The sequence below is a fragment of the Salmo trutta genome, chromosome 30, assembly GCF_901001165.1.
Source record: "Salmo trutta chromosome 30, fSalTru1.1, whole genome shotgun sequence".
Classification (NCBI taxonomy): Eukaryota; Metazoa; Chordata; class Actinopteri; order Salmoniformes; family Salmonidae; genus Salmo; species Salmo trutta.
Window position 1 is genome coordinate 14372953 of NC_042986.1, and position 27061 is coordinate 14400013.

A 27061-nucleotide genomic window follows, 5' to 3' on the forward strand; every position below is an offset into this window, starting at 1 on the left:
AAAAATAGAAATAGAATGGATAGAACGACTAAAGGTCTAAAAATAATTGATGCATTGATCAGTAAGACATGCACCAGATTCTCAGAGATTTTAGTGATGGACACCAATTCCATATAGCCTAATATGGGTATCTATTCAGAAGCCTAATATGTTATTTTACTTGATTTATTTGACCATTTTAAACACAGTAAAACCACACGTGGATACAGTACAATGCCATTAAAATCGTCGAAGATGACACAAAAAAGTTTTTTTAAGTATTTCCATTGTGACCCTATTGAACGGTAATGGTTCATATAGGTCTAGCTGTTTACTTGGAAAGCCAGTTCAAATTCAGATTTTAATGGACAATATCCTAAATGATTGACATTAGACTTGAATTTTTTTTGCACAGAAGAATCTCTTGACCCTCCTACCATTATGTCCAATGGAAGAATAGTGATGCATGATGGGTAGGATGGACTACAGTGCCTCTCCGCGGACAAGACACTAAAAAAGGCCAGGATAACGGGTGCTATATATAAGCGCTATAATAAATCACGTGATCTGATAGCCTATCTTGACAAGTGTGCGTTCAAGTGTCAGTGTTGCAAATGTTTTAATTTCTATTCTGGCCACGTGATGGCGTCATTGATAAAAAAAAAGGAACATGGGCGCACTGGACCTCAGCAGACGGGGCTGAATTGAATAAGGCCTCTGAATTGAGTAGGCCTACTACACACGTTGAATGGGCTTTTTCATTTTCCCATACATCTGTCCAGAAATAATAAACTGTTTCCATGGCAAAATGTAGCCCATCACAGCAACAGAATAAATTAAAATTGGGATTCCAATGGCAATGCCATTGACGCACCCCATAATTTGCCACAGTGCACGAGTAAAATATGGGCGGGGTGTGCTTAAATATCTGGCCCGGTTTAAATCAAGCAGTGTGACAGCCCACTTGATCGACTGACCGAAAGAAGGAGAGATCCACAGCGTATTCTGTTCATGCGCGCTCTGTGCGTAAAGTCTGGATTTTGGCTTCCACAGAAAATAGTTGTGGCAATTCTGTTATAACCCATTATGTTTATTTTGTTGGACTCAACAAAACATGATAGACTTTATAGATTAATTTAGGGAAATTCTTCGTTTTATGCACTCCTTTCAATAAAAACGGACAAGAAATGAACAGCAGGGATGGTGACAGTCCCGTGCAAAAACAGGCGCACCGAGGACAAAGACAGCCCAAGGCGCAAAAGGTTTTCAGCATGAAGAAGAATCGAGCCCCATCGAGTGTGCAAACCAAAGATGCTCAAGGCTCATCCAGGTCAACCGGGACTATACGGCGCGTCGTGGGCAAAGGGAATGAGATTACATCGGAGAAAGAGATGTGTACAGGAAATGGCGTGCCATCCGTTACCGAGTGCCAAAAGAATCAAAGCACACTTAAGAAACTATCTGATGCCAGAAATGCTTCGGGGGATTTGAGCAAGGACTCAGATTGCGTCTCGGGGAAGCTATCATCCTCGGACAGCAGTTCTGAAATGTCTGACTGCACGGAGGGATTTCTGACTGCATCAGAGGAAAACCAACTTTCTGCGGACACTCTGTCTCCAAGCAGCGAGACTGGATCAAGTGTTCGAGACGGAGACGCAAATAGTGACAGGCTGAGTGGGAATGCTTTAAACAGTGTATCCGATATGAGTACTGTTGGCAACCCATTCACACGGATAGACATATCACATGACAATTCCATCATGCATTCTGGTAGGGATGGAAACCATTATCCTGGATGCGGAGGGTCTCTTCTTCCTTCGCTGAATGTCAGCGTAGCATCCCTGTCTTTTTCAGAACTGACCGGGGAGCTCGTGGACGAGACGCACGAGGATCTGGTCAGAGAAAACGACGACTTGAGATCAGAAAATGAGTATTTGAAAGTAAGACGATTCATTTAATTGTCATGTCATTACCCGTAAAAACGAGGCCTTTTATTATTTAACACATTTCCTCAAGTCTTGACCCCCCTTATCATAAAGAAAATAAGTTGAATATCGACTGATTTGAATCGAGTTTAATTCTGAAGTAGGCTATTGAAACAACAACGCAGGCAAGCTCGTAAGAGGGCCAGACTTTCCTTAGCAGAGTGGATTAAATACTTTATGTAATTGGCCGTGTCAACCTTAATTACTTGCACGTGACTGCAGGAGCAGCATGCTCACGCAAGGAGCATCAAAAGTCATTATCCACAGTGGGTGTGTATCCCAACCTGGGTAGTTCAAGGTTGGGATAAAGCAACAAAAAAACCTATAACCCTGCACATTGATCTCGTACTGGTACTCCCGGAATCTTGCTTTTTAAAACTGCTGAAAGGGCATTCGTCTACACTCGTATTCGCTGCATGTAACAAATGAAATTTGATTTGATACACACACACAAACATTAGGAGCTTGACTAAGAAAAAAACGAATCAAACAGTTCCACCTTTAGAACTGACACTTGGTTGTGCATAAAGCAGCCTAATAAAGTAGCCTAATAAAGTAGCCTAATAAAGCCTAATAAAGTAGCCTAATAAAGTAGCCTAATAAAGCAGCCTAATAAAGTAGCCTAATAAAGTAGCATAATAAAGCCTAATAAAGTAGCCTAATAAAGTAGCCTAATAAAGCAGCCTAATAAAGTAGCCTAATAAAGCCTAATAAAGTAGCCTAATAAAGTAGCCTAATAAAGCAGCCTAATAAAGTAGCCTAATAAAGTAGCCTAATAAAGTAGCCTAATAAAGCAGCCTAATAAAGTAGCCTAATAAAGCCTAATAAAGCAGCCTAATAAAGTAGCCTAATAAAGCAGCCTAATAAAGTAGCCTAATAAAGCCTAATAAAGTAGCCTAATAAAGTAGCCTAATAAAGCAGCCTAATAAAGTAGCCTAATAAAGTAGCCTAATAAAGCAGCCTAATAAAGCTAAATAAAGTAGCCTAATAAGGTCTAATAAAGTAGCATAATAAAGTAGCCTGATGATGATGGCGATGACGATACTGCTATTGATGATGATGCTGCTGTTGAGTACGCTGATTGAGATTGTGTCTTTGGTGTCATGTCCAGGATGAGATGGAGGAGCTGCGCTGTGAGATGCTGGAGATGCGGGACCTCTTCCTGGAGGATGAGGTGTATCAGCTGCAGGAGCTGCGGCTGCAGCTGGAGCAGGCCAATAAGATGTGTCGCATCCTGCAGTACCGCCTCCGAAAGGCCGAGCGACGCAGCCTCAGGGTGGCCCAGACTGGCCAAGTGGACGGGGAACTTGTCCGCTCCCTGGAACACGACGTTAAGGTGAAGCATCTGTGTGTGTGTGTGTGTGTGTGTGTGTGTGTGTGTGTGTGTGTGTGTGTGTGTGTGTGTGTGTGTGTGTGAGTGGCTTCAGTTCAGCTAAACCTAGGTTATGGCAAAGTGGGGTGTGTAGAAATACACCCAACAGTTGAAGCTCATTTACTGGGTTTCTACACAATTTTCAAACTCTAAAATGCTATTTGCAGAACCGCAAAAATAAACAAAAATGTCCCACAGACATCATCACCGCAATATTAGGTTTATATTCGGTTTAAAGGTCTGTGGAATGGCGTGTACAATGTACTACTCAACCTCATCATACATAGGCAACATTGACTCATTTAGCCTACTTGTGGAACAGTACATACACTACAACATGAAATAGATGCATAATACACATTATCAAGGCTGACTTCAAATACCGACATCAATGTGAAAGTAACCCGAGCTAAAAAAAAAGATGACTGCGAATGCAAACTATGCCAGATAAATCCTAAACACGCATTTAAATAAAAGGCATCCATCAAAGGAATTACTTAGACCTACAATCGACAAGGATGCATAAAGACAAACAAACTCAATCAAGGAATGAAGAAAAATGTGATCAATTTTTTGAGCACAGTTGAGTAGCCTACAGTGCTTATGTGAAAATCATAACTGGCACGCAGATCTTTAGAAATTGTAGGATCAATTGTAAATTGTCACGCATATGAAAAAGGTTGCAGACCCCTTGTTATAGGCTAAATGAAGTCACCCTTGTGTAACGGAACATACAGTTTACTATGACAGCAGTGTCACTGTCTCATGCACTTCCAACCAAAATGTTGTAATCTGGGTGCTCATTCTATACAAATAAACAGCTCTACATCCACACTATACCTAAATAACTTAGCAATATTTAATTATATTTTTCCAGCAAGATTGATCTGTTAGAATATCTCATTTTAATTGAGGAAGATGGACAAGCAAGACTGATAGAGTGAGAGGTGGAAATGCATTATACCAGAGGCAGGTAGTACTACACCAAGAAGTAAAAAATGTTATCCCAACTAATCATTCATTATTTGCATTATCTACATTTTCATTCTGTCACTGCATGACAATGCACATTTGTTATAGCCTACAATTGTTATTGTCTTCGAAGCCAAACATGTATTTTGGGGAAACGCTCTAAATAGTAAGTTGTTCAGTTGTTTATTTTCATACCAACATGAAACCAAAATTGCATTAGCCTACTCGGCGAATAAATGGAAATACAATTAGGTTTACAGTTATCACAACCTATATTTTAATAGCAATAAAACAGCTTTTGGTTTCGATTGGTCACCAAAAAGGAGGGTTCCCCACCTCCCAATTCCTAATTAAATGAACCCCTGGCTATCAGATTACAACAAGGTTTACAAGGCCAAGCTACATTTTTGAAATTTTTGCTGCTGCTACAGAAGGCTATATCGAACTGCTAATACAAGACTGGTAAAGGCACAGTGCACTACTTTTGTGAAAAAGTTTAATTCATTTTTTTTTGCCCGATTTTTCAGGGGGTGCTGCAGCACCCTCAGCACTCCTACTTCAACCAGGTATGTGTGCATGTGGAGTGCTCACTCAAAGCAACTTTTGATTTTCAGGCATCTTTCTCCTATAAGGATTGTACCGTAATCCATCTCTTGCTATGTTGCACAATGTTATCAGTGGGGTCGAGTGAATCATTAGTATTCCTGTCAATGTACAAAGCCCCTTGAAAAGCCCTTTGAATGGCTGTACCAAATACCACTCTACTGTCTCATGAGTCCAAAACATTTTAGAGCAACTGTACTGCTCACATCCTATGTCTCCATTTTATAAGTGCACATTAAACTGTAATTACAGTATTTAACAATGTTATGGCCCATCAAATCTTGTCAGATGGGCTTCAAAATATTTGGAGTAGGTATTTTAATGAATCCTTGTGTGTGCGGCCGCTTTTGTTTGTGTTTATTTGTTGTGGTGGAAGTTGTTAACTTGTGTGACAGAGACATTAAATCAAGCACATAACAAAATACTGCGTTGTTTGGATGACCTAACTATTGAGTTACAGGCATTGGGTCACTTAGTTGGGTTGTTAAAAAAAAAAAAAAAAACATATCAGAAGACTATAGGCGTCTTAGTAGGGACGTGGCTTTCAGATAGTTATTTTTGGGCACCTGTGATGAGATGGGGGCGCTGAGGAGAGCGCGTGTCTTGACTGTTCCTGCTTGACTTTCCTTTTTTAAGGCTATTTTTGCATAAATTATTAGTTTGTTTGCTCAGAATGTTCGTGCAATAGTTTTCTACGACTGAGAACACGTCTGGATCATGAATTGGAAGCTACAAACTTATCTCTCAGCCTCCCAGATCTAGAATACTACATTGGCTTCTTTGTTCCCCGCACAGCAAGCTTACCTGTTACTCCTGGCCAAGATGATCCAAGGCAATGCTGGGAACAAAGAAAAGGAAGGAAAGGGGGACTCCTAGCTAGGCTTAAAAGACGGCCTACACAGCCTCCTCTACCTAGTATCCTGATGGCTAATGTCCAATCGCTGGAAAATAAATATTGTGAACTCCGAGTAAGGCTGCAATCGCAGCGGGACATCAGGGAATCCTGTGTCTTTGCTTTTAGTGAGATGTGGCTTACGGACAATACTCTCGACTCTGCTAATCAACCAGATGGCTTCTCCATATTCCGAATGGATCAAACGGCAGCTTCTGGTAATAGTCGGGGGGGAGGGCTACGTTTCCTCATAAACAATTACTGGTGTACTGAAGTTGAAAACATTGTGAGCTCCTGTTCAACCAACCTGGAGTTTCCTGATGCTAAAATGCCAACCACACTATATGCAGAGGGCATTCATGTGTGTTCTTATCACAGCTCTGTACATACTGCCACAAGCAAACACCAAGGCGGCACTCAGTGAACTTTACAAGATCATTAGCCAGCAAGAATCCTCTCACCCGGAAGCAGTCTTTATTGTCACGGGTGACTTTAACCAAGCCTGTCTAAAACAAATTTTCCCAAAATATCAATAACATGTATCCTGCTTGAATATACACAAACATCCGTGACGCATACAAAGCCATCCCCTATCCCCACTTCGGCCAATCAGATCATATCTCTCTGTTCCTACTCCACACCAACAAGCAGCAACACAAGAGGAAGCCACTAACACAGAGAAAAGTGAGGAGCTGTTGAAGATGCTGATTGAGAGGATGTCATTGGTGTCATGTCCAGGATGAGATGGAGGAGCTGCGCTGTGAGATGATGGAGGATTGTTTTGAGAATACTGATTGGAATATGTTCAAAGATTCACCCACTCAGGACTCATCCATCAACATTGAGGAACACAGTGTACAAAACATTAAGAAAACCTTCCTAATATTGAGTTGAAAACGCACAAAAGAGTGAATGCTCACAAAGCCTCCGGCCCAGATGACATCCCTGGTCGCGTCCTCAGAGTGTGTGCTGACCAGCTGGTGGGCGTCTTCTCGGACATCTTCAACCTGTCCCTGTCTCAGGCTGTAGTCCCCACATGCTTTAAGGAGACCACCATCATCCTAGTGCCCAAGAAAAACAAAGTGACATGCCCAAATGACTAGCGTCCTGTAACGCTAACCTCGGTCATGATGAAGTGCTTCGAGACTGGACATGGCCCACATAAAGGCCAGCATGCCAGGCACACTCCAACAGATCCACAGAAGATACCATTTCCATTGCTATTCACACGGCCGTAACACATCTGTTCATTGATTACAGTTCAGCATTCAACACCATTGTTTCCTCCAAGCTCGACACCAAGCTCAGAGCCCTGGGTCTCGACACCACCCTCTGCAACTGGATCCTGGACTTCCTAAAGGGCAGACCATAGGCTGTCAGGATTGGCAACAACACCACCTCCACACCGACTCTTAACACAGGGGCCCCCCAGGGGTGTGTCCTCAGTCCTCTGATGTACTCCCTGTTCACCCATGACTGCATGGCTTTGCACGACACCAACTCCATCATCCATTTTGCTGACGACACCACGGTTGTAGGCGAGCCAGCCTATAGGGAGGAGCTAAGTGAACTGGCATTGTGTCATGACAACAACCTCTCCCTCAATGTCAGCAAAACAAAGGAGTGATTGTTGACTTCAAAAAGCAGAGGATGGAACATGCCCCAATCCACATTAACAGGACTGCAGTAGAGAGAGTCACAAGTTAAATTCCTCGGCATTGAGAACTTGTCATGGACCAACAACACCACCACTCTTGTCAAGAGGGCACAAACCGTCTTTTATGTCTATATTAGATTATGGGGATATTATCTAAATGCTTGCAGCAACGTCTACACTTAAATCACTAGATGCTGTTTTCCATTGTGCGTATGTTAAGGTTGAACACTGACACTTTTTGTAGCTTAAACAAGGCTTACACAAGTGTATGAGTTCCTCACGAGCTTATGCAAATCCGAATGTTGGGATAGTTATCACTTTGTTACAATATTTAAATATACTGAACAAAAATATAAAAGCAACATGCAACAATTTCAAAGATTTTACTGAGTTACAGTTCATATAAGTAAATAAGTCAATTGAAATACATTCATTAGGCCCTAATCTATCGATTTCACATGATTGTGAATACCAATATGCATCTGTTGGTCAAAGATACCTTAAAAAAATGGTATCTCTGTGCATTCAAATTGCCATCGTTAAAATGCAATTGTGTTCGTTGTCTGTAGCTTATGCTTTCCAATACCATACCTCCACCGCCACCATGGGGAACTCTGTTCACAACGTTGACATCAGCAAACCGCTCACCAACACGACTTCATACATGCGGTCTGCGGTTGTGATGCTGGTTGGACGTACTGTCAAATTCTCTAAAACGACATTGGAGGGTGCTTATGGTACAGAAATGAACATTCAATTCTCTGGTAACAGCTCTGGTGGACATTCCTGAAGTCAACGTGCCAAATGCACGCCCCCTCAAAACTTTAGACATCTGTGGCAAAACTGCGCATTTTAGAGTGGCCTCTTATTGTCGTCCCCAGCACAAGGTGCACCTGTGTAATGATCATGCTGTTTAATAATGTTCTTCATATGCCACACCTTTCAGGTGGATGTATTGTCCTGGCAAAGAAGAAATACTCACAAACAGGGATGTAACAAATTTGTGCAAAGAATTTGAGAGAAATAAGCTTTTTGTGCGTATGGAAAATTTCTGGGATCTTTTATTTCAGTTCATGAAACATGGGACCAACACTTTACATGTTGCATTTATATTTTTGTTCAGTGCAATAACGTTATTAATTTTATATTGAAATATATAATGTGAAAAATATTAAAGGAAATGTTTATTTGTAATATACAAACTTAACCTGATGAACAGGAATGACATTTACTCTCATTGGTGGGATTACCTGAAAGCCACACCCCTAATAGGCCACACCTTCTGAAAATAACCTATGGATTACATTAAGCAGCTGCTGGGTCAACCTAGCATGAAAGTGAATAAAAAGCCAACTAATGTTTGAAATAGCCCATGTTTGGATAATCCAAACAACCCAACATCAAATCAAACTTTATTTGTCACATGCGCCGAATACAAGTGTAGACTTTACCGTGAAATGCTTACTTATAAGCCCTTAACCAACCGTGCAGTTCAAGAAGAAGACAATATTTACCAAGTAGACAAAAAAAGTTATAATAAAAGTAACACAATAAGAATAACACTAACGAGGCTATATAAAGAGGGCACCGGTACCGAGTCAGTGTGCGGGGGTACAGGCTAGTTGAGGTAATCTGTACATGTAGGTGGGGGGCGAAGTGACTATGCATAGGTAACAAACAAACAGCGAGTGTACCAAAGGGAGGGAGGGTCAATATAAATTGTCCGGTGGCGATTTGATGAATTGTTCAGCAGTCTTATGGCTTGGGGGTAGAAGCTGTTGAGGAGCCTTTTGGTCCTAGACTTGGAGCTCCGGTACCGCTTGCCGTGCGGTAACAGAGAAAACTGTCTATAACTTGGGTGTCTGGAGTCTCTGACAATTTTATGGGCTTTCCTCTGATACCGCCTATTATATAGGTCCTGGATGGCAGGAAGCTTGGCCCCAGTGATGTACTGGGCCGTTCGCACTACCCTCTGTAGCACCTTACGGTCAGGTGCCGAGCAGTTGCCATACCAGGCGGTGATGCAACCGGTCAGGATGCTCTCGATGGTGCAGCTGTAGAACCTTTTGAGGATCTGGGGACCCATGCCAAATGTTTTCAGTCTCCTGAAAGGGGAAAAGGTTTTGTCGTGCCCTCTTCACGACTGTCTTGGTATGTTTGGACCATGATAGTTTGTTGGTGATGTGGACACCAAAGAACTTGAAACTCTCGACCCACTCCACTACAGCCCCGTCGATGTTAACGGGGGCCTGTTCGGCCCGCCTTTTCCTGTAGTCCACGATCAGCTCCTTTGTCTTGCTCACATTGAAGGAGAGGTTGTTGTCCTGGCACTACACTGCCAGTTCTCTGACCTCCTCCCTATAGGCCGTCTCATCGTTGTCGGTGATCAGGTCTACCACTGTTGTGTCGTCAGCAAACTTAATGATGGTGTTGGAGGCGTGTTTGGCCACGCAGTCGTGGGTGAACAGGGAATACAGGAGGGGACTGAGCACGCACCCCTGACGGGCCCCAGTGTTAAGGATCAGCGTGGCAGACGTGTTGTTGCCTACTCTTCTTACCACCTGGGGGCGGCTCGTCAGGAAGTCTGGATCCAGTTGCAGAGGGAGGTGTTTAGTCCCAGAGTCCTTAGCTTAGGGATGAGCTTTGTGGGCACTATGGTGTTGAACACTGAGCTGTAGTCAATGAACAGCATTCTCACATAGGTGTTTCTTTTGTCCAGGTGAGAAAGGACAGTGTGGAGTGTGACTGAGATTGCGTCATCTGTGGGTCTGTTGGGGCGGTATGTGAATTGGAGTGGGTCTAGGGTGTCTGGGAGGATGCTGTTGATGTAAGCCATGACCAGCCTTTCAAAGCATTTCATGGCTACCGACGTTAGTGCCACGGGGCGGTAATCATTTAGGCAGGTTACCTTCACTTCCTTGGGCACAGGGACTATGGTGGTCTGCTTGAAACATGTAGGTATTACAGACTCGGTCAGGGAGAGGTTGAAAATGTCAGTGAAGACACTTGACAGTTGGTCTGCGCATGCTTTGAGTACACGTCCTTGTATCCGTCTGGCCCAGCGGCTTTGGGAATGTTGACCTGTTTAAAGGTTTTGTTCACATCGGCTACCGAGAGCAATATCACACAGCCATCCAGAACAGCTGGTGCTCTCGTGCATGCTTCAGTGTTGCTTGCCTCGAAGCGAGCATAAAATACATTTTGCTCGTCTGGTAGGCTTGCGTCACTGGGCAGCTGACGTCTGGGTTTCCCTTTGTAGTCCGTAATAGTTTTCAAGCCCTGCCACATCCGATGAGCGTCAGAGCCGGTGTAGTAGGATTCAATCTTAATCCTGTATTGACGCTTTGCTTGTTTGATGGTTCGTCTGAGGGCATAACTGGATTTCTTAGAAGTGTCCGGATTAGTCTCCCACTCCTCGAAAGCGGCAGCTCTAGCCTTTAGCTCAATTCAGATGTTGCCTGTAATCCATGGCTTCTGGTTGGGATATGTACGTACAGTCACTGTGGGGACGACGTCATCGATGCACTTATTGATGAAGCCGATGACTGAGGTCGTGTATTCCTAAATGCCATTGGATGAATCCCTGAACATATTCCAGTCTGTGCTAGCAAAACAGTCCTGTAGTGTAGCATCTGCGTCATCTGACCACTTCCGTATTGAGCGAGTCACTGGTACTTCCTTCTTTAGTTTTTGCTCGTAAGCAGGAATCAGGAACATAGAATTATGGTCAGATTTGCCAAATGGAGGGCAGGGGAGAGCTTTGTATGCATTTCTGTGTGTGGAGTAAAGGTGGTCTAGGATTTTTTTCCCCCTGGTTGCATACTGGTAAAAATGTGGTAAAACTGATTTAAGTTTGCCTGCATTAAAGTCCCCGGCCACTAGGAGTGCTGCTTCTGAGTGAGCATTTTCTTCTTTGCTTATGGCCTTATAGAGTTGGTTGAGAGCGGTCTTAGTGCCAGCTTCATTTTGTGGTGGTAAATAGATGGCTAGGAATAATACAGATGACAACTGGTAGATAGTGTGGTCTACAGCTTATCATAAGGTACTCTACCTCAGGCGAGCAATACCTCAAGACTTCTTTAATATTTGATATCGCTCACCAGCTGTTATTGACAAAAAGACACACACCCCCACCCCATGTCTTACCAGAGGTAGGGTCTCTGTTCTGTCGGTGCATGAAAAATTCCGCTAGCTCTATATTGTCCGTATCTTCATTCAGCCACGTCTCGGTGAAACATAAGATGTTACAGTTTTTAATGTCCTGCTGGTAGGATAATCTTAATCGTAGGTCATCAATTTTATTTTCCAATGAATGGAAGGGAGTGGGAGTTTACTCGCTCGCCTTCGGATTTTCAGGCCCCTTTTCCGGCGTATTTTCTTCACGCAAAAGGCGTGGATCTGGGCCTGTTCCAGTGAAAGCAGGATATCCCCTACATGCATGAATATGTAGGGATACTCACGCAACCCAACTTCCTGGGTCAGAATAACCCAGTGTGTGTTCTGTCCAATATTTACCCAATGCTGGGTTACCAAATAACCCATCATCACTCTGAAGACTTTGTGGGTTGAGTGGGAACTGGGCAGATCACTGTGGAAAGTTTACTGGTATGTGGGCTGATTCCTCTGATGGAGGTTGCAATGCTGAGTTTATTTGCACAGCTGTGTGTAGTAATAGAATACCAACCAGCAGCATGCCAGTGAATTTGATACCCTTGGCTTCCCCCTTCTTCACTCCTTACATTTTTCAAACACATGGATTTTCTCTTTCTGTGTATTCCCACCAAGTTTAAAAAGTAGGTATTTTAGCAAAAGTATAGTATCTGTGTTTAATATTTTTTCTCTTTGGGAGAATGAATATCTCCCACAATATAATCATTTAGGGGGAAATTCCAATCCGAGTTAAGTGCGTGCAAATGAAACGTAATTCCCTTTTTATGCACTTTTCTCTATATGAGTATTCTGACCTTGAACTTAAAGGGATACTTCAGGATTTTGGCAATAATGCCTTTTTATCCACTTCCCCAGAGTCAGATGAACTCGTGGATACCATTTTTATGTCTCAGTGTGCAGTTTGAAGGAAGTTGCTAAGTAGCCCTAGAGCAATTGCTAACTAGCGTTAACGCAACGGACTGAAAGACCTCCAGGCATTGCGCTAACACTAGTTAGCATTGCCTCACAAAACTACCTCTAACGTCCTTCATACTGGACACAGAGACATAAAAATGGTATCCAGGAGTTCATCTGACTCCGGGGAAGTACACTGCTCAAAAAAATAAAGGGAACACTAAAATAACACATCCTAGATCTGAATGAATGAAATAATCTTATTAAATACTTTTTCTTTACATAGTTGAATGTGCTGACAACAAAATCACACCAAAATAATCAATGGAAATCCAATTTATCAACCCATGGAGGTCTGGATTTGGAGTCACACTCAAAATTAAAGTGGAAAACCACACTACAGGCTGATCCAACTTTGATGTAATGTCCTTAAAACAAGTCAAAATGAGGCTCAGTAGTGTGTGTGGCCTCCACGTGCCTGTATGACCTCCCTACAACGCCTGGGCATGCTCCTGATGAGGTGGCGGATGGTCTCCTGAGGGATCTCCTCCCAGACCTGGACTAAAGCATCCGCCAACTCCTGGACAGTCTGTGGTGCAACGTGGCATTGGTGGATGGAGCGAGACATGATGTGCTCAATTGGATTCAGGTCTGGGGAACGGGCGGGCCAGTCCATAGCATCAATGCCTTCCTCTTGCAGGAACTGCTGACACACTCCAGCCACATGAGGTCTAGCATTATCTTGCATTAGGAGGAACCCAGGGCCAACCGCACCAGCATATGGTCTCACAAGGGGTCTGAGGATCTCATCTCGGTACCTAATGGCAGTCAGGCTACCTCTGGCGAGCACATGGAGGGCTGTGCGGCCCCCCAAAGAAATGCCACCCTACACCATGACTGACCCACCGCCAAACCGGTCATGCTGGAGGATGTTGCAGGCAGCAGAACGTTCTCCATGGCGTCTCCAGACTCTGTCACGTCTGTCACATGTGCTCAGTGTGAACCTGCTTTCATCTGTGAAGAGCACAGGGCGCCAGTGGCGAATTTGCCAATCTTGGTGTTCTCTGGCAAATGCCAAACATCATGCACGGTGTTGGGCTGTAAGCACAACCCCCACCTGTGGACGTCGGGCCCTCATACCACCCTCATGGAGTCTGTTTCTGACCATTTGAGCAGACACATGCACATTTGTGGCCTGCTGGAGGTCATTTTGCAGGGCTCTGGCAGTGCTCCTCCTGCTCCTCCTTGCACAAAGGCGGAGGTAGCGGTCCTGCTGCTGGGTTGTTGCCCTCCTACGGCCTCCTCCACGTCTCCTGATGTACTGGCCTGTCTCCTGGTAGCGCCTCCATGCTCTGGACACTACGCTGACAGACACAGCAAACCTTCTTGCCACAGCTCGTATTGATGTGCCATCCTGGATGAGCTGCACTACCCTTTAAGCATGAGAATATCATGCTTTTCACCCGCTATTCGTTTGGGGTGGAGATCGAATAAATGAAGTTGTAGCTGAGGTGTGTCTACAGATACACACTCCTTGTGTGGGTTGTAGACTCCGTCTCATGCTACCACTAGAGTGAAAGCACCGCGAGCATTCAAAAGTGACCAAAACATCAGCCAGGAAGCTTAAGAACTGAGAAGTGGTCTGTGGTCACCACCTGCAGAACCACTCCTTTATTGGGGTGTCTTGCTAATTGCCTATAATTTCCACCTGTTGTCTATTCCATTTGCACAACACCATGTGAAATTTATTGTCAATCAGTGTTGCTTCCTAAGTGGACAGTTTGATTTCACAGAAGTGTGATTGACTTGGAGTTACATTGTGTTGTTTAAGTGTTCCCATTATTTTTTTGAGCAGTGTATATAAAGGGCCTTATTGCCAAAATCCTGAAGTTCCCCTTTAAGCATGAGAATATCATGCTTTTCACCCGCTATTCGTTTGGGGTGGAGATCGAATAAATGAAGTTGTAGCTGAGGTGTGTCTACAGATACACCCTATTCTGACCTTTACTTAATTCCCTAATAATTCTACCACCTTCACATGCGTTGAAACCATAAATAAGGTCTATCGAACCTATCGGTTCCAAGTGGAAATAGCATCTACTTTATTTTTTCCTGATCGAAATAAGACCATTCTCCATGCACTATAATGTCAAATCAAAATAAACTAAAATGTTATTGGTTGTATACACATATTAGCAGATGTTATTACGGGTGTAGAGAAATGCTTATGTTCCTAGCTCCAACAGTGCAGTAATATCTAACAATACACACAAATCTAAAATAATTAAGAAATATAGAAATATTAGAACAAGCAATGTCAGAGTACGGAGTATATATACAGTACCAGCCAAAAGTCTGGACACACCTACTCATTCCAGGGTTTTTCTTTATTTTTACTATTTTCTACATTTTACAATAATAGTGAAGACATCAACTCAATGAAATCACACATATGGAATCATGTAGTAACCAAAAAAGTGTCAAACAAATCAAAATATGTTTTATAATTGAGATTCTTCAAAGTAGCCACACTTTGCCTTGATGACAGCTTTGCACACTCTCGGTGTGAAAAACAACTCCTCATCAATCTACACACTATACAGCATAATGACAAAGCAAAAACAGGTTTTTTGACATTTTTGCAAATTTATAAAATAAAAAAACAGAAATACTAGGGAAAGATGAATGGAGCAAAGTACAGAGAGATCCTTGATGAAAACCTGCTGCAGTGCGCTCAGGACCTCAGACTGGGGCGAAGGTTCACCTTCAAACAGGACAACGACCCTAAGCACACAGCCAAGACAATGCAGGAGTGGCTTCGGGACAAGTCTCTGAATGTCCTTGAGTGGCCCAGCCAGAGTCTGGACTTGAACCCAATCGAACATCTCTGGAGAGACCTGAAAATAGCTGTGCAGCGACACTCCCCATCCAAGCTGACAGAGCTTGAGAGGATCTGCAGAGAATAATGGGAGAAATAATGGGAAAAATACAGGTGTGCCAAGCTTGTAGCGTCATACCCAAGAAGACTTGAGGCTGTAATCACTGCCAAAGGTGCTTCAACAAAGTACTGAGTAAAGGATCTGAATACTTGTGTAAATATGATATTTACGTTTCTAAAAAACTGTTTTTGCTTTGTCATTATGGGGTATTGTCTGTAGATTGATGAGGGAAAAACAAATTAAATCATTTTAGAATAATAACGTAACAAAATGGGGAAAAAGTCAAGGGGTCTGAATACTTTCCGAATGTACTTTATATGTATGTGGACGCAACCTTCAAATTAGTGGATTCGGCTATTTCAGCCACACCTGTTGCTGACAGCTGTATACAATTGAGCACACAGCCATGCAATCTCCATAGACAAACATTGGCAGTAGAATGGCCTTACTGAAGAGCTCAGTGACATTCAACGTGGCACTGTCATAGGATGCTACCTTTCCAACAAGTCAGTTCGTCAAATTTCTGCCCTGCTAGAGCTGCTCCGGTCAACTGTAAGTGCTGTAATTGTGAAGTGGAAACAAATAGGAGCAACAACGGCTCAGCTGCTTAGTGGTAGGCCACACATGCTTACAGAATGAGACCGCAAGTGCTGAATCTCATAGCGCATAAAAATTGTCTGTCCTTGGTTGCAAAACTCACTATCAAGTTCTAAACTGCCTCTGGAAGCAATGTGAGCACAATAACTTATCGTTGGGAGCTTCATGAAATGGCTTTCCATGGCTGAGCAGCTGCACACAAGCCTAAGATCACCATGCGCAATGCCAAGCGTCAGCTGGAGTGGTGTGAAGCTCGCCGTCATTGGACCCTGGAACAGTGGAAATGCGTTCTCTGGACTGATGAATCACGCTTCACCATCTGACAGTCCGACTGAGGAATCTGGGTTTGGCCCAATGCCAGGAACCCACTACCTGCCCCAATGCATAGTGCAACTGTAAAGTTTGGTGGAGGAGAAATAATGGTCTGGGGCTGTTTATTGGGCTAGGCCCTTTAGTTCCAGTGAAGAGAAATCTTAATGCTACAGCATACAATGACATTCTATACAATTCTATGCTTCCAACTTTGTGGCAACAGTTTGGGGAAGGTCCTTTCCTGTTTCAGCATGACAATGCCCCCGTGCACAAAGCGAGGTCCATACAGAAATTATTTGTTGAGATTGGTGTGGAAAAACTTGCACGTCCTGCACAAAGCCCTGACCTCAACCCCATCGAACACCTTTGGGATGAATTGGAAAGCAGACTGTGAACCAAGCCTAATCGCCTAACATCAGTGCTCAACCTCACTAATGTTCTTTGCAGAATGAAAGCAAGTCCCAGCAGGAATGTTCCAACATCTAGTGGAAAGCCTTCCCAGAAGAGTGGATTCTGTTATAGCAGCAAAGGGGGGACCAACTCCATATTAATGCCCATGATTTTGGAATGAGATGTTCGATGAGACTTTTGGTCATGTAGTGTAGGTGTCCTTCCTTTCCAGGTGGGAGAGGGCAGTGTGGAGTGCAATAGAGATTGTGTCATCTGTGGATCTGTTGGGCCAGTGTGCGAATTGGAGTCCAGGGTGTCTGGGATGATGGTGTTGATGTGAGCCATTGCACATGACTTTCAAGGGACTATGGTGGTCTGCTTGAAACATGTAGGTATTACAGACTGGGTCATGGAGAGGTTGAAAATGTCAGGGAAGACACTTTCAGCGCATGCTCTGATTACGCACCCTGGTAATCTGTCTGGCGTCACGGCCTTATGAATGTTAACCTGTTTAAAAGGTTTTACTCACATCAGCTACGGAGTGGGAAATCACAGTCACCCAGAACAGCTGGTGCGCTCATGCATGGTTCAGTGTTGCTTACCTTGAAGCAAGCATAGAAGGCATTTAGATCCTCTGGTAGGCTCGACATTGCTCGGCAGCTCGCAGACGGGTTTCCCTCTGTTATAGTTTGCAAGCCCTGCCACATCCGACGAGCGTCAGAGCCAGCATAATAGGATTCTATATTAGTCCTGTATTTAATCTTTGCCTGTTTGATGGCTCGTCGGAGGTCGTAGGGAGATTTCTTATAAGTGTCCGGATTAGTGTCCCACTCCTTGAAAGCAGCAGCTCTAGACTTTAACTTAGTGCAGATGTTGCCTGTAATCCATGGCTTCTGATTGGGATGTACGCACGGTCACCGTGGGGATGACATCGTCGATGCACTTATTACTGAAGCCGGTGACTGATGTGGTAAACTCCTCAATGTTATCGGCTGAATCCATATTCCAGCCTGTGCTAGCAAAACAGTCCTGTAGTTTAGCATCTGCTTCATCAGACCACTTCTGTATTGAACGCATCACTGGTACATCCTGTTTGAGTTTTTGCTTGTAAGCAGGAATCAGGAGGATAGAGTTATTGTCAGATTTGCAAAAGGGAGGGCCTTTTAGGCATTTCTGTGTGATCACAGGTTGCCCCTCCAGGGATGTTTCATTCACCTTATTACATCAATGACGACATTAATAACAGTGTTGTTGTTCTGAAGGCTGATATCTGAGAAAGGACCTTTTGTTTTCCAATAAAAAAAATCAACGAAATGAATGCACTGCTACGACAATAACGACCGCTAATGAAGGCAGTTATAGTGAGGACAATTATTGCCAGTCATTGCTTTATCAGGTTTTTCTGTTTACAGGTAGCAAAGAGTGTATCCCTCCGCCTACACAATGAGTTGGAGTCAGTGCAGAAGAAGAACTCCCGGCTAGAGTGGGAGAATGAGGCACTGCGAGAGATGCAGCAGGAGCTGGAGGTGGCGAAGCAAGTTCTGCAGGCCGAGATGGAGAAAGCCAGAGAGGTACTACTACTTTTATACACCACCATCAACTACTACTACTACTACTACTACTACTACTACTACTACTACTACCTACCACCCACTGTATTAGTTTAACCCACTGCCCTCAGTGGTATCCTTTTAAACATAACCCCACCATTAACCCACAGTGCTCTGGTCCAGAGTCCTATTTCTTCATATACTAGTATATACACTACAGCTGCCCCATCCCACCCAGTTTGGTACTCCCCCACCATCCTGCTGTCACTCTGAAGTGAGGTGACACATGACCCTGACTGGATCCTAGGGCTTTGCTGGGATGAAGAATGAGGACATTGCTAGCAGCTGACTGCTGGGCGGTGGGTGTGGTAGAGGTGTGTGGCATGTAGGAGGCTGAACATGGAGGGCACAGCTGACATTCTTCTCACTAGGCAACCTGGTCTCAGGGCATTTCATATTATTCTGTACGTAAATCCGAGACACTCCATTTAGTATGATATGTTAAGTTTGGTATGATTACACAAGACATATGGTTACTTAAGGCAAAAACGAAAGTAGGGTGGGTGGTTGGATGGATGGGTGGGCATATAATGCGAACGCGAACGTCTAGCAACCCAAGGGTTGCGAGTTTGAATCTCATCACGGACAACTATCATTTTAACTAATTCGTAACTTTTTACTACTTTGCAACTATTTATCATGTTAGCTAATCCTTCTCCTAACCTTAACCCTTTTAGCTAACCCTCAACCTAACCTTAACCCCTTTAGCTAACCCTTCCCATTACCCTTTAACCTAACTCATAAATTTAACCCTAACCTTAAGCCTAGCTAACATTAGCAAGCTAGCTAAAGTTAGGCACCTAGCTAGAATTGGTAACATAATACGAATTGTAATTTGTAACATATCATATGAAATGGGTGATGGACATTCACAAATGAATACATACCATACAAAATGTAACATATCATACTAAACGGAGTATCCTGGATTTATGTACAGAATAATACAAAATTCTCTGAGACCAGGTTGCACCAGGGACTAGAGCGAGAGAGAAAGATGGACCAAAATAGAGCAATAGCGCTCTCAAGACTCCCCTCTCCTCTGGTTATTTTAAGCATGGGTAAATCTGGGTCAGGAGGATGTATTACAGCATCAAAATGACAGTGGTTTAGGTACTGGCATGTTGGCATACTATCACTGAATGTCATCAACTGGTGGCCATGGAGGAGCCCATGTCTTTTATTATAGTGCAGTGCAGTCCATCTACACGTGCTTTAGTTTAATCCAGGATTCAGTGCTTTGGCATCAGCTCAGCTGCTACTCCCTCTGATCCTGACTAGGAAATCCACTTAGATTACCTAATCTGGGCAGACAAGTACAAGGGAAGCTAGTCAACATGGAAGAACTGCTGTTACTGCAAGTTTTCTGTGTGGTTTGCTGCCTTGCTTATGGAACTGAATCCAGAAGGGTAGTATTACTCACATAATATGTATATATAAAATACAGAATCATACAGTACTACTGGCGATTATAGTTTTTTCGCTATTCACTGCCTCTGGGTTCGTTCATTTACAGACCAACAGATAGGGTTGGATTAATGTGGTTATTTATTCGTAACTCCCACTGCAACGCCTCAGTAAGATTATTATTTTTAGTTCTTTTAACCTCTTTGACCCCTGCCTGCCACCAGACAAAGCTGCAGACAGCGACTGACACGGTGACACCAGCCTACATTCATTTCATACTCAACTCTGTAAACATACCAACTCATACATGAAGTGCTGCACTCTAATGGAACTTTCTAAGAGAGAGAAAAATAGTGAGTTTGTAATGGAGCTAATTTGTGTACATATATACTTAGACTCTCTTGGTTTGTGTCTCTTGGACACTGCAGATGCTGTGAGAAAACACTGATTTCCTGTAAGAATGTCTATATGAAGGTCAAAGACAGACAGGAGTGACAGATAGGAAGGAGACGGGAGAGGAGAGCTGAAAGAAAGAGGGGTTCATTGTTGGATGACATTTGACAAATATATCTTCTCCTCCTCCGTCATGTTTTCATGGGGTGGTAACGATGCTGTGAATAGTACTGTTGAATCTTCAACATTCTTTGACATTTGTTCTACTCCACAGAGTTCTTTGAAGAGAAAAAATGTCAGATCACCAACCAACAAGACTGAGAAGAAGCTGTCGTCTCAGGTAAAAGTTTGTTATTATCATGTTATTAACATCTTAAATAGCTTACGACTGCATATCACAAGTTAGGATTCTTTATGTCTGTGTGATTTGATTCCTCAGGATGACAGTACTGATCTAAAGTGCCAGCTCCACTTCGCAAAGGAGGAATCAGCTCTCATGTGCAAGAAGCTGGCCAAGATGGTGTCGGAGAGTGAGGGCATGCGTGAGGAACTGGCAAAGTACCGCTCAGCCTACGGAGATATAGACGCTGCTGCCCACTCCTCTGAGGAGTCCCCGCACACCAGGGAGGCAGAGGTCAAGGTTCACCTGCGGCTGGTGGAGGAGGAAGCAACGCTCTTGAGCCGCCGTATCGTAGAGCTGGAGGTGGAGAACCGTGGCCTCCGGGCGGAGATGAGCGACATGAGGGATAGTGGAAGAGTAGGAGGAGAGGAGGAGTCACTGCAGGAAGGTGTCAGGGAACATGGGGATTTACCACCAGCCCATGTTAGGGATGCAGAGGAAGGTGAAAGGGGTTTGACAATGGAGTACATCCACTTTGAGGCGGCGGCGAGGGAGAGACAGAGGAGATGTGGGATTAAGTGTTCTCAGGAGGAGGTGATTGAAATACAGCATAGAGACCAATCCCAGATGGAGAGGCTGGGTCCCCTCAAACAGATCCCTCGAGAGGGGCCTGTAGGTGGGGAACGGGAGCCCCTGGACAACCAGCAGAGTGATACATGCAGAGGCAGTGTTGCCAATGCCTTGAATGCGAAAGATCATGAGGCCCTCCTTGCCTTGCGAGATCATGCCTGCCTTGTGACTTCAGCTATCCAGCTTCTTGCCTCACCAACCCAAAATGGCCACAGCTCCCCTGCCTTATCTCCCCACCTCCCCCGTGCAAAGTCTTACCCTGAGAGTAAAGCCCAGCCTCTGGCTCTGGACCCACTCATGCAAGGCCACCTGTATGAGGCTCTGGAGCTTCTGAAGGCCATGCTGTTGGCCTTAATTGTGAGGGTGGAGAGCCTGGTGACACCAGGAGGACAGTTGAGGATTGAAGGGGATCCCATCGCCATCCCCTCCCTGGCTGATCAGGACACAAAGAACAACACAGAGGTCTTAGCCAAGCAGGGAACTGGCGAAGGCCTGTGCACAGTAGTGCTGAAGGAGAAAGTGAAACGGGCAACACAGTCAGATCACCTCGACAGCTGCATGGACCCCATGATGCAGCTGACCTTAAAGATGCTCTGGGTCCTCCATCAGCACTGTCTGAGGAAGGGATCTGGCCTGGAGGGCAAGGAGGTATGAGAGGGGAATGTAGGGGAACATGAATTGCAACATACTGTAACTGAAATGTTCATAAATCAATTTCTTTCTGCAAGTAATCATGAAAGCCAAGATTAAAAGTAGATTTTACTGTTGGTTTTTGCAGAGCAGAGATCCCACGACCATGTCTATGCTACACGGGCTGTTGCAGTATTTGGGTACAGAGCTGCAGGACTCAGAGGACAGCATAGCAGGACAGGATTCCAAGGCCACATGGGCATCAGACTGGAACGGCTTAATCTCCAAGGTAAGCTAATGCTACTGTCACGCTGTGGGCTCAGCCTATGAAGTGACTGTCCAATTACATAAGTTGATATGACTGTGATATAGTACTTAAAGGGCAATTCCACCACTTTTCAACCTCATATTCTTCATCTCCAGCACCATACCAGTGTCTACATATGTGAAAACGGCACATTTCTATGATCTGTGATTGAAACGATTATCACCAACAAGAAAAAATGTCATCAAATGACATCACAGTGTATGATTAAAAGTAAAAAACAGTTTTTAGCCAGAGGAAGGGAATTTTCTTTCTCCCCACGTCACTGCGAATCTATTTTTGTTTTTGATGAACACTTTGTAACTTTATATGTTTTACTACAAAACATAGAAACCCGCCGTTTTCACATATGTAGACACTGGTATTGTGCTGGAGATATTGAATATGAGGTTGAAAAGTGGTGGAATTGCCCTTTAAGTACATTGTTCCGTAGAATGAGGGATACACCACTGTTATGTTCTTACGCAAGGAGTGGATCAGACAGATACCCTGATTCTGAGTAATCAAAGACTGTAATACCTTCCCATTTCTTGTAATAACTCAGATGGAGTGCAGCACTGGGAAGACTAGGACACAGGGTTATCCAAGCCAGCCAAGTCACCCTATGGTCACACAGAGTGAGATGACTGAGGTAAGGAAGTATTTTATTTTCTGTTTCCTCCAGCCGCCCATGTTCATCTGTCCTGTGTTGTGTTTGGTAGCATGTGATGGGATGTGGTTGAGCAGTAAGTCCAGCTGATGGCTTCTATCTGGCAGGGCTTCCCCCTGGCCTGCCTGCAATCAGTACAGCCATCATAAGATCAATTGTGCCATAGTATTTAGGCTAAGCTCTTGTGGGGGTTACTGCCAAAAGCAGCACTGCTGGACCGGCATGTGCATTGACTACATTACAAGACTCAGACAGAGACAGACGGGGGAAATGTGTGAGCAAGAAAGTGAGAGCAAGGAAGGGAAAAGGAGAGAGAAAGGCAGAAAGAGGGTAAAAGGCAGAAAGAGGGTAAAAGGCAGAAAGAGGGTAAAAGGCAGAAAGAGGGTAAAAGGGAGAAAGAGGGTAAAAGGCAGAAAGAGGGTAAAAGGCAGAAAGAGGGTAAAAGGCAGAAAGAGGGTAAAAGGCAGAAAGAGGGTAAAGGGAGAAAGAGGGTAAAAGGCAGAAAGAGGGTAAAAGGCAGAAAGAGGGTAAAAGGCAGAAAGAGGGTAAAAGGCAGAAAGAGGGTAAAAGGCAGAAAGGGATCAGAGGGTAAAAAGGCCAGAAAGAGGGTAAAAGGGCAGAAAGAGGGTAAAAGGCAGAAAGAGGGTAAAAGGCAGAAAGAGGGTAAAGGCAGAAAGAGGGTAAAAGGGAGAAAGAGGGTAAAAGGGAAAAAGAGGGTAAAAGGGAGAAAGAGGGTAAAAGGCAGAAAGAGGGTAAAAGGCAGAAAGAGGGTAAAAGGCAGAAAGAGGGTAAAAGGCAGAAAGAGGGTAAAGGCAGAAAGAGGGTAAAAGGCAGAAAGAGGGTAAAAGGCAGAAAGAGGGTAAAAGGCAGAAGAGGGTAAAAGGCAGAAAGAGGGTAAAAGGCAGAAGAGGGTAAAAGGCAGAAAGAGGGTAAAAGGCAGAAAGAGGGTAAAAGGCAGAAAGAGGGTAAAAGGCAGAAAGAGGGTAAAAGGCAGAAAGAGGGTAAAAGGGAAAAAGAGGGTAAAAGGCAGAAAGAGGGTAAAAGGCAGAAAGAGGGTAAAAGGCAGAAAGAGGGTAAAAGGGAAAAAGAGGGTAAAAGGGAGAAAGAGGGTAAAAGGCAGAAAGAGGGTAAAAGGCAGAAAGAGGGTAAAAGGCAGAAAGAGGGTAAAAGGCAGAAAGAGGGTAAAAGGGAGAAAGAGGATAAAAGGGAGAAAGAGGGTAAAAGGCAGAAAGAGGGTAAAAGGGAGAAAGAGGGTAAAAGGGCAGAAAGAGGGTAAAAGGCAGAAAGAGGGTAAAAGGGAGAAAGAGGATAAAAGGGAGAAAGAGGGTAAAAGGCAGAAAGAGGGTAAAAGGGAGAAAGAAGGTGATAAGAAGCAGACTGTGGGAGAGAAACTTGGAATGAAGTGTGGGTAGAAAAGAAAGTGCCTTGAACTCGTGACTCACTCTACTTCCTGAGCTTGTGGTCTGAGGATAGTTGTCCAAAAACAATAGTAGCCTACATTTCGAGCGTAAATCCCTCACATTCTGTTTATCCTATGTACGTCTATAAATATGCAAACCGCTAAACAGGGAAGTGGATTCTCCCACCACATGTTGAATGATAACTTAAAACAGGTTTCTGGTCTCCATGATTACATTTTAATGTATAGAATATTATTTTTGTGGCAAACACAATAGCAATTTAAATCTAATAAAAACAATTCCAAATATTTTGACTGTTGCCAGGAGAAAGACAGAAATACAAGACAAGGCCCATTGAGTCTGTGAATTAGGAGAAGAGCAGACATTTTTTTACATGGCTGTTTTCCATGTGTTTCTCTGTTCTTTCCACCATAATCTGCAGAGACTCTTATTTCTTCACAGACAGGAAATATGATCAGACCAGAAAGTTCTACATTTGGGTCCAATAAGAAGAACTGGTGCTATCTCAGCCATGAGGCAGCTCAGTTGGACAGAGGGGACCCGTTTAAGACCTGGGACCATCCCATCATGCCCCCTAGCTTCCGCAATCTGCACTTGGACCAGTTGTCCCTGGACAGGAGCCACACTGCCCCAGAGAAGACCGTCCTCCGCATCTACTACAGTCCCCTGTCTGCAAGGAGAGTCCATCTGGTTCATCTGAGGCACAGCACCAACACTGATAGAAATGGTACTACCAGTGTAGTCTCCACCAGGCTTAGTACGTCCCAAAGCTCTCTCACTCCCCTATGTCTGAGGCTCTCCGCTAACTTGAGCGACGACATGAAGGAGATGACAGCTAGCTTACGACAGGCAGTTCACTCCAGTTCGCCAGAGAGGAGGAAGGGGAGGGTGATCATGAGTGGGGGGTGGACGGTGGATGTGGCCACCTCAGGGACTCAGACCCAGATGCACCCACAGATGGTGAGTGTGGGTCTACAGACGGATGGGCCCTACAGTATAGGTGCAGTGAGAGCCTCCCCTTCACGGCTTTCTGCCCGTGCTCAACAGATTTCTACTTCCCTGGAGAGGCTCCCAGGTAGGACAGAAAGGCCCAAGTCTGGCTCCACCTCCCCAAAACTGTATCGCAGACACTCCGCCTCTGCATCTTCCATCTCCCCCTCCTCCTCTTTCCCTTCTTCCACAACTGGTTTCACCACCACCATATCCAACACCACAACCCCCAACTCCTCCACCGCCTCCTCTGCCACCACTGGCAGCGAGCGTGTTTTATGGGGCTTGTCCCATCGTGGTCCAGCTGGGTCGACGTGGGCCCGCCCCACCAATCCCAGAGCCGGTCCAGGGCTTATCCACCATAGTACAATAAACAGTGAGTTGAGCAGTGGTGGAAACACTAAACCCACCAGCAAACCTGCTGGGGCCAACCGGTACGGCCTAGTCACTGAGTTCCTACGCAAAATGAGTGGTCGGGCAGACAAGCCAGCCCCAGCATCAGGCGGGGCCCAGAAGGGGAAATGCAGTCCAACTCATAAAACCCTAGAGCGAGTGCCCTCTCGTCCCCCTGCTGCACCAGTACACAGGAACGACAGTGTCACCAGGATTGTGAACCAGAGGTTCATGAAGCAGAGAGAGGAAGCATGCCGGGCCAGTCAGGCCCACAGTCAGAACCAGGCTGTCAGAAAAGAACCGAGCCTGGAGAGTAACGTGACACTTGAGGTAAGTACAGTAGGCCTGCCCAACACAGGATCCACACACTGAATACATACTGTACTTCACTCATATTCAATTTAGTGGCTAATGTATGTTATTCCACATGACATACTAGTTTGCTTGCTTGGTTTTGAGAAAGGAATAGGCATAAATAATAAAATATACACAATAAATTAACATGCTATAACAGTCTTTCTTTCATTCTCTCCCTCCGTCTTTCCCTCTCTCAGGATAGGAACTATGACTGTAGCAGTTCCAAGTCCTTGTCCTTCTGCTTCGCCCGATCATCTCGCTCCTCCACCCAACGAAACGCCTTGACCCCGACCAAGCTACAGCGACATAGATACTCCTCTGCTGTAAACGGTGGTGGGTCAGGAGAGCCCAACTCCAGCTGTGAATGAGGGTGGAGGCAGTAACACATTGACACCACTGGACAGCTGATAAAGATTACGAGGGACATGGTGAATCCAAGGCCTGTGTTCTGGAATTCTGCCTTCAGCAGGCAGGATGAAGGGACAGAATGGAAGTACTTTAGAACCCATTATGATAAGGGTTACAGTTATTTCAGTTACATACCTGCCTATTATTTGTTCTAGAATTCGTTTTTTCCTTTCAGTTCAGCCCATGGCACTTCATCCTTTTACAATATGCAACAACCTTTTTTGGATCCGCCAAAGCAGTTAAAGTTGTCAGTACTCATTGATTTTGTATTAGCTTATAGAACTAAATAATATTTTGTATGAATAATGTCAGAATGAATAAACTATACTATGCAATGCTGTACTGTAATCCATGTTGTCCATGCTTGTAGTGTACGTACTGTACTGTCCTGTGGCTGTCTGTTAACCCTCTGGGTTAGTTGAGCTCATCTGACCAGTGTCACAAATTCATGACATATAAGAGCAAAATTGACAGTTCACCTTGAGACCTACCTCGGCCACAGACACGTGGGTCTTAGAATAGAATAGGATAGGGTATATGGCCAGCTGTTCATTATGTGTAACATGCAGACAAATTAAGGTGAGACCACACTAAGCAGTTGAGATCAGATGTCCTGTCACTGTGCAGTCAGAAAAGCCTTACTCTACATCCCCCACTCTCTACCTCCCACTCTGACTTTCCCCCCTCCTGATTTCAACAATGCTTTTCCCAGATCTGCTAACGGGATGCTAATCCAATTGTATAGT

The 27061-nt window shown here is 44.4% G+C and overlaps 1 protein-coding gene across 2 annotated transcripts; it reads left to right on the forward strand.

Moving 5' to 3' along the window:
* The first annotated feature begins 911 nt into the window (after positions 1-911).
* Positions 912-26655, forward strand: LOC115168044 (protein SOGA1). Of its 2 annotated transcripts, XM_029722901.1 has the most exons (10): positions 912-1919; positions 3076-3300; positions 4836-4874; positions 18175-18333; positions 20447-20512; positions 20612-21790; positions 21921-22061; positions 22642-22728; positions 24609-25880; positions 26105-26655. In XM_029722901.1, the coding sequence occupies exons 1-10, from the start codon at positions 1167-1169 to the stop codon at positions 26273-26275; spliced, it is 4092 nt and encodes a 1363-aa protein (XP_029578761.1). In that variant the 5' UTR covers positions 912-1166; the 3' UTR covers positions 26276-26655. The 2 variants fall into 2 exon arrangements, with proteins under 2 accessions (XP_029578761.1, XP_029578762.1); XM_029722902.1 differs by lacking the exon at positions 4836-4874.
* The last annotated feature ends 406 nt before the right edge of the window (positions 26656-27061 follow it).

Excerpts from the sequence above, each read along its gene's own strand:
- LOC115168044 (XM_029722901.1), top strand. The coding sequence starts at position 1,167 with ATGAACAGCAGGGATGGTGACAGTCCCGTGCAAAAACAGGCGCACCGA. Across the intron at positions 1,920-3,075 it reads CAGAAAATGAGTATTTGAAA|GATGAGATGGAGGAGCTGCG; the intron begins GTAAGACGATTC and ends TGTCATGTCCAG. Across the intron at positions 3,301-4,835 it reads CCCTGGAACACGACGTTAAG|GGGGTGCTGCAGCACCCTCA; the intron begins GTGAAGCATCTG and ends CCGATTTTTCAG.